This window comes from Galeopterus variegatus, unplaced genomic scaffold, assembly GCF_000696425.1.
Source record: "Galeopterus variegatus unplaced genomic scaffold, G_variegatus-3.0.2 Scaffold8675, whole genome shotgun sequence".
Lineage (NCBI taxonomy): Eukaryota > Metazoa > Chordata > Mammalia > Dermoptera > Cynocephalidae > Galeopterus > Galeopterus variegatus.
The window spans coordinates 54995-70920 of record NW_007734786.1 but is presented as its reverse complement, the minus strand read 5'-3'; the positions used below and the strand labels follow the sequence as shown (position 1 = coordinate 70920).

The following is a 15926-nucleotide window of genomic DNA, read 5'->3' as shown; positions in this document are numbered from 1 at the left end:
GATTAAAGCCAAATCTACTTTAAAATGTTTAAAAACAAACATTTTTAAACATTTTAAAATGAATCTGTGTATGTATAGTGATCTCAAGTAACTTAGTACAGAGTTTTTCAGCAACTTGAATATCCAAGATAAAGTTGTCATTCAAGGTAAACACTGTCAAGTGACTTACCTAATTCTTTTTTTTTTTTAACTTTAACATTGATTTGTACATGTTTATGGGCTACAGTGTGTTGTTTCAATACATGCATATACTGTATGCATGTATATATACATGCACATATCACTTAGGGCCTACCTGCTTCTGTCTGCAGGCGCGCTCTCTGAGCTGTGAGGTCATTGATCAGCCGCTGCTGCTCTTCTTCCTTGGTCTTAAGTTCACTCAGTTGATCTTCTAGCGTACGGCACATCTTTTCGAGGTTTCCCTGCATTCAAAAAGTGGTAGAAGGCATCTCGAGCAAGTATTTGGATCATGATAACCCACACATTCTATAAGAGCTGCAGTACTCATCTATTTTGATAATAAACTTTCTTTACAAACAGAAACAACAGAGGCTTTAGATTGTGATAGGAAGAGTAAAAGATATGTAGTCTAAATATACTGCCACCAAATTCCTTTGTGAATTTAATGTCTATACTACATTGTCTTATCTGTGATTTGAGAATTTTGCTAACTGATTCAACTCATGAGATATACTGTACAATTATATTTAAATGTACTAAACAATTATATTTGTGCTTAAGGGAAAAACAAAAAATTCAATAATCAATGTGAGGTATTTAAAAAAAAAATCTCAAAATGTATAGTTGAGTTGTATTTTTTAGTTGAAAGAACTTGAGTCTTCACTCTCCATATTATTAGGGTATGGCTATTGTCAAACAGTGGGGACACTGGGGTTGTTCTCCATGTCCCCAGGCTCCTGCCTTGTATTGCATGAGTCTCCTCCTGCCACTTACTTCTCTCCCACCTGTCCTACACAAGTCTCTTCAAGACTTAAATCATGCTTATACCTTGGCTTTGGAGACAGTCTCCATGTTACTAGCAAGGTCGTCAATCTCCATTTTCATCTCACTCTTCTCCTTCTCCAGCTTCTGCTTGACCCTCTGCAGGTTGTCAATCTGCTCCCCGAGCTCGGCCACACTGTCGGCGTGCTTCTTCCTCAGGGTGGCAGCCGTGGCTTCGTGCTGCAGGGTGGCCTCCTCCAGGTCCCTGCGCATTTTCTGGAACTCAGCCTCCCGCTTCTTGTTCATCTCAATCTGGGCCGAAGTGGCCCCACCGGCTTCTTCCAGCCGCTCACTGATCTCCTCCAGTTCCCGGGAGAGGTCAGAGCGCTGCTTCTCTGCTTTGGCCCTGGAGGCCCTCTCTGCCTCGATTTCCTCCTCCAGCTCCTCAATGCGGGCCTGGAAAAGGTGAAAAATACAAATTCAGCTTCTTTGTGTCAATAATTTTTTGATGTTAAATTAGATGGATGGAAATAAGGTACTTACTTGTAACTCCTTGATCTTCTTCTGCAGCTGCATCCCAAGTGCCTGTTCATCTTCAATCTTGCTTTGCAGATTGCTCATTTCAAACTCTTTCCTATTTGAAAATCACTTTGTCAGTCACAGAAATATTAATAGTAATTTCTCCATGAAAATTTTGTCCTCAGTGCTTACTTTTTAAGCTTTTCATCAAGTTGTTGTTTGTCATTTTCTACATCCATGATGGATTCTTGGGCCAATTTAAGGTCTCCCTCCAGTTTCCTCTTTGCTCTTTCTAGATCCATCCGGATTTTCTTTTCTTGTTCCAAAGAGCCTTCAAGCTAAAAGTGAATAATTGAATACAGTTCCTGGAGTAGTACCATCTTTTGTCCCAGGTTGAGCTTTTAAACATTAATTCATATCTGATCAGCAAGCTATTTTTATTTGTTTATGAATTAGGTAGATTTGTTTCATTGATTCCATTTTTGTTGCTATTTACCTAGTCCAAGGATTCATCATTTAAAAGGTGAAATGTGCCTAATTACCATATTATTGCAATGAACTACTAGTAAGGTATCGTGCCTTTTTTATCTTCCCACTGGAATCCATTGTGATCAACTTCTACCACGAGGATGGACACCGTGGTAATATTTTCAAATATGACCTTTGTTAATGCCTCTCTTACTCAGACATTTATACTGGGTTCTCTATTTAATATCAGATCATGTTTAAAATTAAAAATTTATCTCCTGTATTTCTTATTCAGAGTCCCCTTAGTCCCTGTGAGAGAAAACCTTACAGGTAATTATTACTCTTTGCTGTTGCTGTGCTCCCTGCTTAGAACATGCTCCCTTTTCTATATCTTCCCATAGACACTCACTTTCAAGCCCAGCTAAAGACCATTTGGGGTTGTATAGCTTTTCTTCGTGAACACACTAACCTTCCTCTCCCTTAATTCTTTTTACCAACATTGTCTGTTACTCACAGCTAACTTTCTTTAGAAATTTTATTTTTATTTCTTGTGTATACATCTTAGTCCTTGTAGCAAGCATGATGGTCTATATTACTTACACAAAGGAGGCACTTGATAAGTACGCTTTACATCATAAGAACACAAACTCATGTTTTACTTAGTTACAAAATAAGAAGTTATTTTTGTATGATATTAGGCTTACATCATCGGACCGGGACTGGCAACGGAATCGCAACCCTCGGTGCTGCGCCTGCACCTCGCTCAGCCAGTGAGCGGGAACCGGTCTGTATGTGGGATCCGAACCCTCGGCAGGAGTGCCGCTGCGCTCCCAAGCGGCACACTGTAGCAGTGCGCCACCGGGCTGGCCCGGAAAAATATTTTTAATTTTTCCTTCTTTACAACAAGGAATCCTATCACAGTGATTTTTAGTAATATTGTATGTGAAGTTTTATAGAATATTTTAATGAGTTGTGGATTAGGAAAGATTAATAATCAATCCTATAGTTATTTGGAATCTAAATCTTTCCATAGTGATCACTCAACTGAAATTTAAGCATCAGAGTGCAGGAAATGGATTCTGACACTCACAGCTTGAACCTGGAGTTGCAGGTCATTTTTCTCTTGCATCAGTGCAACCATTTTTTCTTCTAGCTCTTTTCTTTTGGCCTCAGACTTTGCGAGGCTTTCTTTGGTTTTTTCAAATTCTTCCTTCATGTTGGCCATCTCTTTCTCTGTTTCCGCACTCTTAAGGAGGGGCTTGATCTTGAAATATAGCTTCATCCAGGGCCAGTGCTTCACATTCATGAAGGCACGGACATTGTACTGGATGCAGAAGATGGACTCTCTGTCATAGGAACAGAAATGTTCAAAGTCAGATTATAACAGGAAGCAGAATTAAGAGGCCTAGACTGATGGGGTTAAGTAAAGTAACCTTATTAATACCTTCTCTCCACCATCTTCCTGTACTCCACTCTTGCCAAGAACCCTCTGCACCTGGCCTGGGTTCTGGTTATCAGCTGGGCCAGCTTGTCATCTCTCATCTCTTCTAGAAGCCCCAGAAGACCAGCTTTGAAAAAGACCTATACATGGGAAGAGTTGCAGATCAGAAACTGTTCAGGGGACAGGAATGGCATCAGATCAAATTTAGAGAATATTACCTTGGTGTGACCAAATTTATACTGGGTGTGGTCAACATCAATGGACCCAAGGAGCTTCTCAGAAGCCTTCTTGCTGTCGATGAATTGTCCTTCAGGGATAGCACTTGCATTTAATACCTTGTATCTGTTTAAGCCAAACAAATAAATGATATAGCTGCTGTTATTGATAAGAAATCTTCCTGCCCAACTATAGAAACAACATAGCCATTGGGTAGTCTAATGTAAACAAGAAATTATGTCTCTACCCCTTTATCTATTCTCTGTATATTCAAAGGACTTAAGACTTTTTATTTGTCAATACAGAATGTTAAGTTTGTTTCTCTTCCCTTTAATTTTAATAGAAGGTATAGAGGATTCTTTAAATAATAAAGTAAGAAAAACCTCTTAAAACAATTCACAGTGAGAATGTCTGACCTCTGTTTGAAGTCTGCATAAAGAATTCTGCTTGGGAATCCTTTCCTGCAGATGCGGATGCCTTCCAGCACACCGTTACACCTCAGCTGGTGCAGGACAAGTTCGTGCTCCATGGCCCCTAAAAGAGAATACATGTGCTGTATTACATGGTCTAAAGCAGACACACTGGAGCTTGTCTGGATATCAGAAATGTCTTACCAGGTGTTTTAGTTTCATTGGGGATGATGCATCGTACAAAGTGGGGGTGGGTGCTCCTCAAGTTGGTCATCAGCTTATTCAAATTCTCCTGTGGAATCATATGAAAATTTGGTTTAATAAATGCATTGTTTTCATACATTCATGTTTATGGACCTAATTATCATGATCCATGACACTGGCTTGATTCTAATGAATAATATCTCAATTTGAATTTTCAAGGAGTTATCTCTAGAATTTCCACATTCCCAACTTGTCCTTCTATTTTCTATTTTTGTACATTATAAACTTTTTTTAAAACTGGCTGTAGAAGTGGTTGTTCCTGCTGTTGAATTTCCTAGCATATGTTGTAAATTTACTATGACACTCTAAATGCATGGAAATACTCCACCCACTCTTTAGATATGTGGTTTGGTTTTACTAGTAATTAAATATCTTCTTCCAAGTCTCCCATTTCTTTCTTTATCTGACTTTCAATTGTATCTGCCTCTCTATCAAATGCTTATTCCTTGTCATAGATACAGAACTATGTCCTCCTGCTGATTCCACGGAAAGTGGCCTTTTAATGCCTCATTCTAGGAATTGGCAGAAAACTGACAGCCATGTTATGAAGTGTGAAAAGTTTTTCATCCTATGGAAATCCTGGTTTTCCAGACTAACTAGAGCTTCCACTATTAGAGGTGGGACTAGAAATGGGATTGCCAAAAGAAAAGTAAATTTTCCTTAAAGATCTATTTCTTATCACATCTGCTTTTTTATTTCCTTCTTTTGACTCAGCTTCTAAGTCCCACGATTCTTGTGTCTTCAAGTTTCAAAGTCTACTCATTTCAGTTCTATACCAAAATATACTTAAGTATCTAAATTGCTTAGAGGCTCCCAAAGCCTCAAGCAAATCTCCTGCTATACTTAATCCTATCCGAGTGGAGTCTTTTAAGTGTCAAATGACCTCATTCCCAGGCCCCCAAATTGAATTTTGTCATCTGATACTGACTCTGCAATTCAGTCTCATCCCTCCTGACTCCCGTATTTTCAAAATACTGAAATATCTCTTCTAAACTATCCCAAAGCTCCCTAAAACTCAGTTCTACTACTAGCAGCTGACCTAGCTCCTGAGTCACATCCAGTTCTAGAATCTTTGCAAGATTACTTTCCCTTCCCCACACAATAGAGTAAAATTTAAAACTCTAAATCTAATTAGAGAGAGAAAATAAAGTGTGTACCCTGAAGAGAGCAGATACCGTCTGGAAGGAAGAACCCTTCTTCTTACCACCTTTCTTTCCACCACCGCCAGCCTCTGAGAAGAGCAAAAAAAAAGCACAAGCAATCATAGGACAGGCATTCTCTGTTTATGTTTTTTTTTTTTTCCTTTTTGTCTTTTTTCGTGTCCGGCAACGGATCACAACCCTCAGTGTCGCGCCCGAACGGGACCGGGACGGCAACGGGATCGCAAACCTCGGTGCTGCGCCCGCACCTCGCTCAGCCAGTGAGCGGGAACCGGTCTTTGTGTGGGATCCAAACCCTCGGCGGGAGCGCCACCGTGCACCCAAGCGGTGCACTGTAGCAGTGCGCCACCCGGCCGGCCTTTTTTTTTTTTTTCCTTGTGTTTTAGAAATCAAGTAAATGATTAATTCTGTTGAAAATTACCTGCTTCAGCTGCTGCTGCTGCCCCAGAGAAGAGGTAAGCTAGAGTTTTCAGTGAGGACTTCTGGTACAGCCCAACCACGGTCTCATTCAGGGGGTCCTTGTTCTTGTCAAGCCAGCCAGTGATGTTGTAGTCCACGGTGCCGGCGTAGTGCACCAGCGAGAAGTGGGCCTCAGTTTTGCCTTTGGCAGGCTTGGGCTTCTGGAAGTTGGCGGACTTTCCAAGATGCTGTTCATACAGCTTGTTCTTAAAGGAGGTGTCTGTTGCCTTGGGGAACATGCATTCCTCTTCCAGGATGGAGAAGATGCCCATAGGCTGGAAGAATGAAAATAAACAAAACCATTTGAATTCTGCCATTAATGTGACATTAATGATCCTATTTGAATAGATTCATCCTAAGTTTGTAGAGTTCATGAAAACCCATCCTTTCGGTCAGAAGTCATTAATTTAACAAATATTTATTGGGTGCCTATCAAGAGCCAAGTGCTGTGCCAGACTGTAGGATACGACAGAGTAAGATAGATGAGGGTCATGCTCTAATGGGTTTGTGTCTTTACCCCAGACGGGTAGAACAATATTTCTCCAAGCATGACTTGGAAATTATCTGCATGAGAATCACTTGATAATGCAGATTCGAAGGTTTTGTCCCACATTTACCAAGAAGTATTTTTAGGAATAAGATTAGGAAAACCTGCACTTGTATTGAGTACTGTTGGTGAGTCTTTGGCACAAATGGAGTTTTAAAGCCTCTGCTCTAAAGTACTAGAAATTCATACTTCAAATGCCAGTAATAATGAATGTAAGATGACAAAGAAATAATAAGTAAAAAATATTCCAGTCGATACTTTTTATAAGGAAAGGTGGCTTTAGGTGTAAGGCTTTGCATTGCAAACTGTGGGTAAGTGCAGAGTTCTGGACTCTGCAGAAAATATTCAGTCTCCTTTTACCAGAATGCCTAACTCAGAGTTGGCAAAAGAAGGAATATTCCTGATTTTGTTTGCAAGTAGAAATCTTTTATCATAGCATATACAAAGTTTTATTATTTTCTTTTAAATACTGTACAGCAGTGAAATCTGTGGTCTAAATAAAGCAAGCCAACCTTCTCGATGAGCTCAATGCAGGCAGCCAGGTCCATCCCGAAGTCAATGAACTCCCACTCGATGCCTTCCTTCTTGTACTCCTCCTGCTCCAGCACGAACATGTGGTGGTTGAAAAACTGTTGCAGTTTCTCGTTGGTGAAGTTGATGCACAGCTGCTCGAAGCTGTTGAACTAAATAAGTGGAAAATGCAAATTAACATTCAATTTATAATGAAAGCTTCTCTTTGAAAGGAGCTGTGATCTGTTGGTTAGCTAACTGCCCTCTTAGGATGGTATGGTTTTGTCCTGCCTCTACCAAGCCCCTTACTTCCTCTTATTTATTTATTTATTTTTCCTGCAGATGGCTGCAAAATTTCTGCAACTGTCACACTTAGAATTATTTCTTAAACACTAGGAAACAGGCTCTCAGTGATGCTTTTCTGTGCAATAAAAAAGTTTGGTTTTTATGATATCTATTTTGTTGATCAGAGGTTTCTTAGTGATGTATCTTTTTATGATTATCCTGTATAACTAGCTAAGTTTGCTAGATCTGAGTCACTGTGGTCTGTATGTTGTTATTATAAAAGGAATAAAAATTCAACAACTAACATTTGTTGAACATTTACTATATTAAACACTGTGCTGAGAGCTTTGTATAAATTATTGCATTTAATCTTCACAGGCACCTTTTTGAGGTGGTATTGTTTGCCCATTTCACAGGTGAGGAAACACTGTTAGAGAGGCTGAGTAACCTGTGTAAAACATGGTATAGTAACTGGCGTGGCAGGGACCCTAACACTTTGACACTGGAGTCAGTGTTTGTAACTACTCCCAGGTCTTGAGTAGACCTGCTCTGCTTTATTATTTAGGACATGTACCTATAAACACAACTGAGGACACCCTTGTCTAGGAGTGTAATCACCATACACAAAAGTCAAAAAGATTTTACAACAGAGACGAACCGGGAAAACATGCTAAATGAAGGAAGCAAGTCACAAAGGACCACATATTGTATGGTTCCATATGTAAAATGTCCAGAGTAGTCAAATCCAGAGACAGAAGTAGATTAGTGGTTTCCAGCACAAGGAGGAAGGGGGAAATGGGGAATGACTGCTTAACTGGTGTGGGGTGTCTTGTTGAGGTGATGAAAATGTTCTAAAATCAATCGTCGTGATGGTAGCATATATCTGTGAATATACTAAAAACCATTGAATTGGCTTAAATAGGTGCATGTATTGTAGGTTAATTATTTCTCAATAAAGTTTTTATTTAAAAAAACTCAGGTTACAAGTTTACGCTGTCATTAGTTTTCTTGTTTAAGAAAGTATAGATTTCTCTTCCTGTTCCTGCTTGGTGACAGAATATTCCTCTCTTTCCATGTTGGCTTGGGAATTTCTAGAAGTGCTGTTGTGCCTAAAACTCAGAAAACTTCATCCAGTTTTTATCAGTCCATGAATAGAAAGAGGTTTAGAAATGCCCATCTCTGAATGAGACACAGCTGAGCTGTCAGGGAGAGGACTTTGGTAGCCTTATTTCCTATACTATGCAGCAGGCATTCTTAGGCAGACAAATTTGAATTTATTTATGTCATTTTCATCCTCTACCTGGGTATTGCAGCAGTGATGCTAATATTTAAACACATTTTTATTTTTATTAATTAGACAGATAGGAATCTTACAGTCTCTCTTTGAATTTGTCATTGTCTTCTCCACCACCATTTTTTATGCCATTGTCACTGGCATTATCTCCTTTATCATTTCCTGAGTACTGACAGGGTGCTTGGTGATGGTGTGAAGGGCTTTAAATTCAGAAATCTTGTAACTGGCATAAAGATCTCGGAAGTGAGTGTATTATCTGGAGTGCTAGGTGCTTTACCTACAGCTCCGACTTGAATTTGCCAAATGATCAGTCAGATATAATTTTCATTATCACACAGCTGAGGGTTGACAGCTGGAGTGTGAATCCAGGTCAGTCTTATTTCAAAGTTCATGCCCTTTCATGGTCTTTTGGTCCTCTTTCATGTGTCAGTTAAGTTTATACCACAGCTATTTTTCATAGACCCTTTTCATGCATGACTGCATTAAAATTTATAAACTTCTCTGCTACAAAGTTTCTGCTAACTCACATCAAAGATCTCAAATCCAGCAATGTCCAAGACCCCGATGAAGTACTGCCTGGGCTGCTTGGTGTCCAGCTGCTGGTTGATGCGGGTGACCATCCACAGGAACATCTTCTCGTAGACGGCTTTGGCCAGAGCACCTACTGAATTGTACACCTTCACAGATAAAGTCATGTTTGTTGGTGTTACTAAATACATGTTGTGAAGGCCTGGGATGTTTGTGATTCATTGAGGTCATGCACTTACCTGCTGCACAGTCTGGCCTTTGGTGACATACTCATTGCCGACCTTGACCCTGGGGAAGCAGAGGGCTTTGAGCAGGTCAGCAGCGTTCAGATTCTGGAGATAGGCTGCCTTGTCAGCAACTGCAGAGACACAATTCAGGTACCCAACATGACCTACTCTGGGCCCCACAACTCATGGGGGTGAACTGAGTAAATGGCTTTATAGAAAGTCTTTGCGAGGGTAAATTTGCATATGTTCATCAGAAGCTCAGCTGTAAAGGAGACATGAGTTTGGAATGGACTTTTTTGCCTATATTGTCTCATTAAACCCAGATGTAGGTTCAATTGGTACCTTCGGTGCCGTCTGGCTCCGCTTGCTCCTCACGCTGCTTTTGCTTGAATTTCAGGTTCCCGTAATGCATCACAGCCCCCGTGAGCTTATAGATGGACACTCTTTCATCAGAAGTGAAGCCCAGAATTTCAATGGCACTCTACCAGGAGAGATGAGAGGATAAATGTTAGGGCAGAAGACACTAATTTATTTAGGAGATGTATACTATATCCTTGACCATACACACAGTGGCCTATTATTTTCATTCCCATACATATTTTTAAGAAAACTCTATGTGTAACTTACGTCTGTGGCCATCAACTCTTCTTGGTCATCAATGCTGGCGACTGTGATCTCTCCCTGACTGACGAAGGCATAGTCGTATGGGTTGGTGGTGATCAGGAGCATTTCTGGGTACATAGAATTCAGGGTATACATTTTCCATTAGAAGATGTTGGTGCAAAGATGTTTACTTCTAGCCCGTGAATTTAAGTTCTTTCTTACCAATTAGATCTGGCTTCTTGTTAGACATGATCTGATAAAAAATGTGATAGCTTCTTTCTGCCTTTAGCTGGAAAGTAACTCTAGACTTCTCTAAAAGATCTGTAATGGATAGTAAACATTGGATTATGGGAAAAAAATTGCAAAGTTGCCTGGAATGAGTTTGGAACTTAGGGTCATTAGCTAAATCTTGTTGACCCCTTCAGATTTCAGCTGAATGTTCCCATGAGGTATCACTCATTATGCCTCTACTAACACCACTCCAGTTTCTCTTACCACCTCTAGCAAGAAAGTGAAACATACTTGGCCCAAGACATATTCACTTTTCATACAGAAGATCCTTGATATTTGGAAAATAATTGAGGCTTAAAATTTCTCTCTCCCTAAGGTTTCCTGTCACTCTATAATAGACAGGTTATTAAGGCTCAGACTAGGAAGAAATCACATATTCTCAACCGATAAGCAACTCATTTACCCCTAGTGTTAGTTTTTTTCTTAGAAAGGTTTGAAATCATTCTGAGGCTGGAATACTTCGGACAAGCCCAACAGTTTCTGGCAGTTCCTAAAGAATCATGACTGGAATTGGTGAAGTATACTGTGGGCTATGGATAAGACTGGCATTAACCACAGGCATGTTTGGCAGCAAACTGGTGTTTTACAGTTTGCTCAGCAGGAGCTGCAACGTGTTCCTCCAAACCATCATTTGTCATTCTCGGATTCCATTTAGGAGGTCCTGTTACTCACATGTTTCAATATCAGCAGAAGCCAGTTTCCCTGTAGTACCAAAGTGAATCCTGATGAATTTACCCTTGCAAGTAAAAAGATGATATTATATTAAAACTTGAAGTACACAAGAGAGAGGCCATTGAAATAATTCAGACATGCTTTCCTTGGCATCTAAGGGCAGAGAAGATCCTTCTGTGACCAACAGACTTACAAAGCGAGAGGAGTTGTCATTCCTCACAGTCTTGGCATTGCCAAAGGCCTCCAGTAGGGGGTTGGCGCTGATGATTTGATCTTCCAGAGTCCCCTGCAAAGGAAAGAGCAGCTCTCACATCCAGGGCTGCAGACTTCTGAGCCCTGACAGAGTCTCGATTCTGACTCTGGCCACCAGACCTACCTGTGTTTTGCCAGGTTCTTCCTTCTTCTTCTCCCCAGTAACTGCAATTGTTGCAAAGTACTGGATGACACGCTTGGTGTTCACAGTCTTCCCTGCACCGGATTCTCCGCTGTCAAACAAAGACCAAACTCATGTCAGAAATTAAGCACTGTGAAAAATGAAAATACTTCTGCCCTCAGTATTTACTACTTCATGCATCTGTCTTTATATCTCTCTGTCAGAGAGTCCTGTAGATTTTTCCTTTCGGCCCACTATATGTTATTTCATTTATTATTTCTCATATTATTATTATTATTTTTTTCCTTTTTGTCTTTTTTCGTGACCGGCAACGGATCGCAACCCTCAGTGTCGCGCCCGTACCGGACCGGGACCAGCAACGGGATCGCAACCCTCGGCATTGCTCCCGCCCCTCGCTCAGCCAGTGAGTGGCCGGTCTGCATGTGGGATCCGAACCCTCGGTGGGAGCGCCGCCGCGCTTCCCAAGCGGCGCACTATAGCAGTGCGCCACCGGGCCGGCCCTATTTCTCATATTATTATTGCTCATATTATTTCTGTTGCTTTGCATTGACAAGAAGTAGAAAAATTCATTCATTATTTATTTAACACATATTCCTTGAGTATTTAAAATGTGCCAGGCTCTTTTCTAGGTACTGAGGCTTGGGCTTAGGGGTCCAAAAAGCAGCCACTCAACAACTGTGTAGTAGACAGACAATTGGTAGAAAAACTCCATGAAGTGTGCATGTGTTCTTCAGCTCCTTTAGACTAGAGATGTGGCCCAAGTTAGGTCTTTGAAGACATTCCCTATGTAGGCCTTAAAAATGAACCACTAGTAATATTCCCGAACTGCTGTACTTTCAGAAGGCTGTATGCTGCTGACTGCCCTACAGCAGGCTCCGGCCATGCTCAGAGAAGGCGTTTTACATCCCCTACCCCCAGGAAAGTTCCGTAGAACTTTCAAGAATGGACAACCAAATGAGGTAATTAGCAGCATTGTCGTTTTACATTCTGATTCAATCTAAACCCTACAGTAACGCTAAAACAGTATCTAGTTCCAGGCTGACTATGTCATTGCTTTAATATGGGGGCATCAGGTAGATTCTTCTTTTGGCTTGTTATTTTCCCAGTGAAAATAAAATAGCAGTAAGTCTCAGAACAAGAATACATACGTGATTAGGATAGACTGATTTTCCCGATCTAGAAGAAAAGCAATGGATGATCAGCATATATATCTGCTATATAAACAAAACTTTTCATAGGGAAACACTTAGGGCATTTGAGTTTGTGTCATATTTTCAATGGAGTTTTAAAATATATTATTGTAAAGTTATACATGGTATTATTCTTAAGTCTCTTTAATTAAGAGAAACATAAAAAAATGTTGTCCTATCTTAAATTCCTTAAGTCACCACAGGAGGTGTGTCCTGTTGGTTTAATATAAAGAAGAGTATACTCCAAAGCCTTCACTATCTGTCATTTGTAGATTTCAGTAGCATGCTGTCTGCTCGTTAATGCATATAGCAGAAAAATGCATAATATGCTAAGGGTTTGGACTGTGATTTGATAGGCTTAAATAATGTTAATCAAGCTGAGGTTGAGATTTAATTTCTAAATGGGTCAATTGCTCTCACAATGTAAAAAAAATTCTTTATCTATAGCCACAAACTGCAACCCTAACTATGATCAGACTTCCCAAATATTTTCCATCATGTTAAAGGAGGATCAGGTAAAAGAAGGTGCCTCAATCAAAATAAAATCCTTTTAAAGGGGAGAAAAGAACGACTTGTGTTTATATGCACATATTCCCAAAACATCATCTTCATTCAAGGAGAGGCTATCATCTCTGAGATGTACTCTGATGACTTTAAAGAGATAATACTTCTAAATGTATTGAATTTATAATCAATAAGAAACTAAGGCACTAAAAAGATTGAACACATATTTTGCATTTCTATTCAGACGATTCATGACTCATTTGTTACTTAATCTTACTCTTATTACTTAAATATATAAAAGAAATCATGCCTTCTCAAGCAAGGAGACTATAAACAAATTAACTTAATTGGGATGGAGCAGTAGCATGGTCTGGTAAAATCATGGAGGCAGAATCAGGAGAGCTGAGTTTGAGGCCCAGTTTTGATAGGATTTACCTCTCTGTTCTTTAGTCACCTCTTCTAAATAACCACGGTGTTGGATTAGATTATTTCTAAAGATCTTTTTAACTCTAATATTTTGTGATTATGGATGGTAAAATAATCCATATGAAAAAACCAGATGAGCCACTCACCAGTCAGCATGAACTGATAGGCGTTGTCAGAGATGGAGAAGATGTGGGGTGGGGCCTCCTGGCGCTTTTTGCCTCGGTAGGCCGTCACCACCTCTGCATTATACACTGGCAGCCACTTGTAGGGATTGACAGTGACACAGAATAGGCCTGAGTAGGTCTGCACCAGAAAAAGTAAAAGAGAAATCTAATTATTTAATGGCAACATTAACCTACCATTTTTCACTGAACATATGAGCTACTCACATGAGTAGAGGCCATGAGAAAGAACTCACGTAGATCATCCAGGCTGCATAGCGCTCTTTGAGGTTATACAGCACAGCAGGCTCGTGCAGGTGAGTCATCATGGCCATGTCCTCGATCTTGTCAAATTTGGGAGGGTTCATGGGGAAGACCTGATCGTCCTTAACTGTCAGAGTCTGGTAAACAGGAAGGATAACCATTTATGTCAATTTTGCTACCAAACAAAAAAAGAATCAGTAAAATGTGGCAGGCTTCTGGGACTCTACTCACTGCTCCTGCTTCGGTCTTCACTGTCACTTTCCCTGATTCTTTGCTCTGGACAGTCCCTTTGACAAAGGATTCCTTGGGCTCCACCACAAAAACAGAAGTCTTGGCATCAAAGGGCCTATTCTGGGCCTCAATGCGCTCCTTTTCAGACTTTCGGAGGTAAGGAGCAGCCTCCCCAAAAACAGCCATGTCGGCATCGGAACTCATGGCTGCGGGTTATTGATGGCAGCCCAGTTAAGGACCCTGCCTGGCAAAGGAAGAAAATTATGCAAATTCAAAAACTGGACCATTAGATTCACATTAAACATTTTTTAAAAATTCGCTGGACATTTGAGTGCTTAGCATTGTGTTGGGTATGATCAGTTCCCTGGCTTGGTTGAGAGTGAAATGCCAGCCTGCTTGTTCTGTGCCAGTGCTGATAGATACTTAATTGTGCATTTGGAAAGAGACTGATGTGTCTAGCTCACCTCCTGTGATATCTTAGCTGCTTTCTGCGTTGCATTTGTTATGGGTCTTAATCTTTATAAACTGCCTATCATTGGCTTATACAGAATGCAAAGCTAGATGATGGCTGGATGGTCTTCCATCCTTTCACTTATAGCTCTTATCTTCCCAACCAGACTATAAGCACCTTGCAGGCAGGGAGCACTCTTCTTTCTATGGCATCCTTCACACCTCTTACGGCATGTGCTGGATACAGAGAAGGGCTCAAAGCTGACTTTGTGAATTAAAAAAACAATAGGAATATGTTGCTAAAATTTTAGAAACTATTTTGTATATAGTGAAAATCTTTTCATTACACACTTGGGAGTTACAAAGAAGACTTAATATAAAGGAAGTGAAAAGGTGAAGAGCTTTGTTTTGCATTGTTTTGTTAAAAAATATTCTATGACACATCAATTTCTCTTGTCCCTATATTATAATTTTTACAAACTTGGCTTCTTCACCAATCTTTAGCATTTCTCCAAGATTTATTATAAAACATTATTACCTATATTTTCTTGCTCTACTACTAATATTCTCATAAAATTTCACAAAAATCTTTCGAGATCCATCTCTTGCCACTTTAGAATTTATTAATCCTGTCAATAATCATCACACATAATCTATTTTATAATAATAAAGATGCTTTTTCCAGGAAAGCTCACTTGGGTCAACTTCTCATATTTTTCCACTCAAACTACAGTGACTCAGATGACTCTATTAAAATTCTTTGTCTTACTGAAAATGCTCACAATCATTTTTTCATATCATATACATATTTTTTAACTTCCACTTTACAGATTATGAAGCAACATGAAAATTTAAGCAACTTTTCCAAGGCAAGGATCCAGACTATTCTATTTAGCCATTTAGACATCATTGCAAATTTTTTTGTATTATATAGAGCTGAGTAAAAACTATAGTATAGAAAATTTACAGTTTGTCTATAAATGAATAACATCCTGGAATGTTGCATTGAATATTGTGAAGCAATCACTTAAAAGAAAAACTGTGATGCTGGAAATTGAAAAAAAAATGTGTATAAAACTCCCAAAGACTCAGAGAAAGCATTTTTGCATATTCCAAAGAATATGAGTTAAAAAGAACCAGTTTCTAAAGTTCCCCCTTAGAGTTTTTCAAGAGAAGCATGATCAGCCATGAAATTGAAATGCTTTTATTTTTAACCTGTCCAGTCACTCTCCAGACTGCCACAGAAGGTTCCTTGTACTCTATGAGGAATGAGAAAAAAAAAAAGTCAGGGTCTTACCTTAGAGATGCAACTTTGAAGTGGGTCAGAACTGTAAGAAAAAGAGCATTTTTTTCTGATTAAAGTCTAGTAATTCCTAATAATAGCATAATATTTAACTGAGAACTAGGAAATGACTGGGAAGACTATGACATGTAATTAAAATTGCTATGGAGTAAGTTGGTGCTTCACTG

General features: G+C 39.6%; 1 protein-coding gene across 1 annotated transcript in view; it reads right to left on the bottom strand.

Annotated features, from left to right (window-relative positions):
* LOC103608671 (myosin-4-like) overlaps positions 1-14210 on the bottom strand; it is a 24785-nt gene extending 10575 nt beyond the window's left edge. Inside the window, exons 1-24 of the mRNA XM_008593070.1 lie at positions 14007-14210; positions 13769-13912; positions 13497-13653; positions 12379-12406; positions 11213-11321; positions 11030-11122; positions 10837-10900; positions 10096-10194; positions 9898-10001; positions 9613-9751; positions 9283-9401; positions 9043-9192; positions 6939-7109; positions 5842-6154; positions 5418-5491; positions 4201-4288; positions 4003-4120; positions 3589-3712; positions 3374-3510; positions 3020-3275; positions 1654-1799; positions 1486-1576; positions 1009-1398; positions 296-422 (exon numbers count right to left, since the gene is read on the bottom strand). Of these exons, the coding sequence (XP_008591292.1) occupies positions 296-422; positions 1009-1398; positions 1486-1576; positions 1654-1799; positions 3020-3275; positions 3374-3510; positions 3589-3712; positions 4003-4120; positions 4201-4288; positions 5418-5491; positions 5842-6154; positions 6939-7109; positions 9043-9192; positions 9283-9401; positions 9613-9751; positions 9898-10001; positions 10096-10194; positions 10837-10900; positions 11030-11122; positions 11213-11321; positions 12379-12406; positions 13497-13653; positions 13769-13912; positions 14007-14210 (3445 nt within the window). The remainder of the gene's footprint in view (positions 1-295; positions 423-1008; positions 1399-1485; positions 1577-1653; positions 1800-3019; positions 3276-3373; positions 3511-3588; positions 3713-4002; positions 4121-4200; positions 4289-5417; positions 5492-5841; positions 6155-6938; positions 7110-9042; positions 9193-9282; positions 9402-9612; positions 9752-9897; positions 10002-10095; positions 10195-10836; positions 10901-11029; positions 11123-11212; positions 11322-12378; positions 12407-13496; positions 13654-13768; positions 13913-14006) is intronic.
* Positions 14211-15926: the final 1716 nt, after the last annotated feature.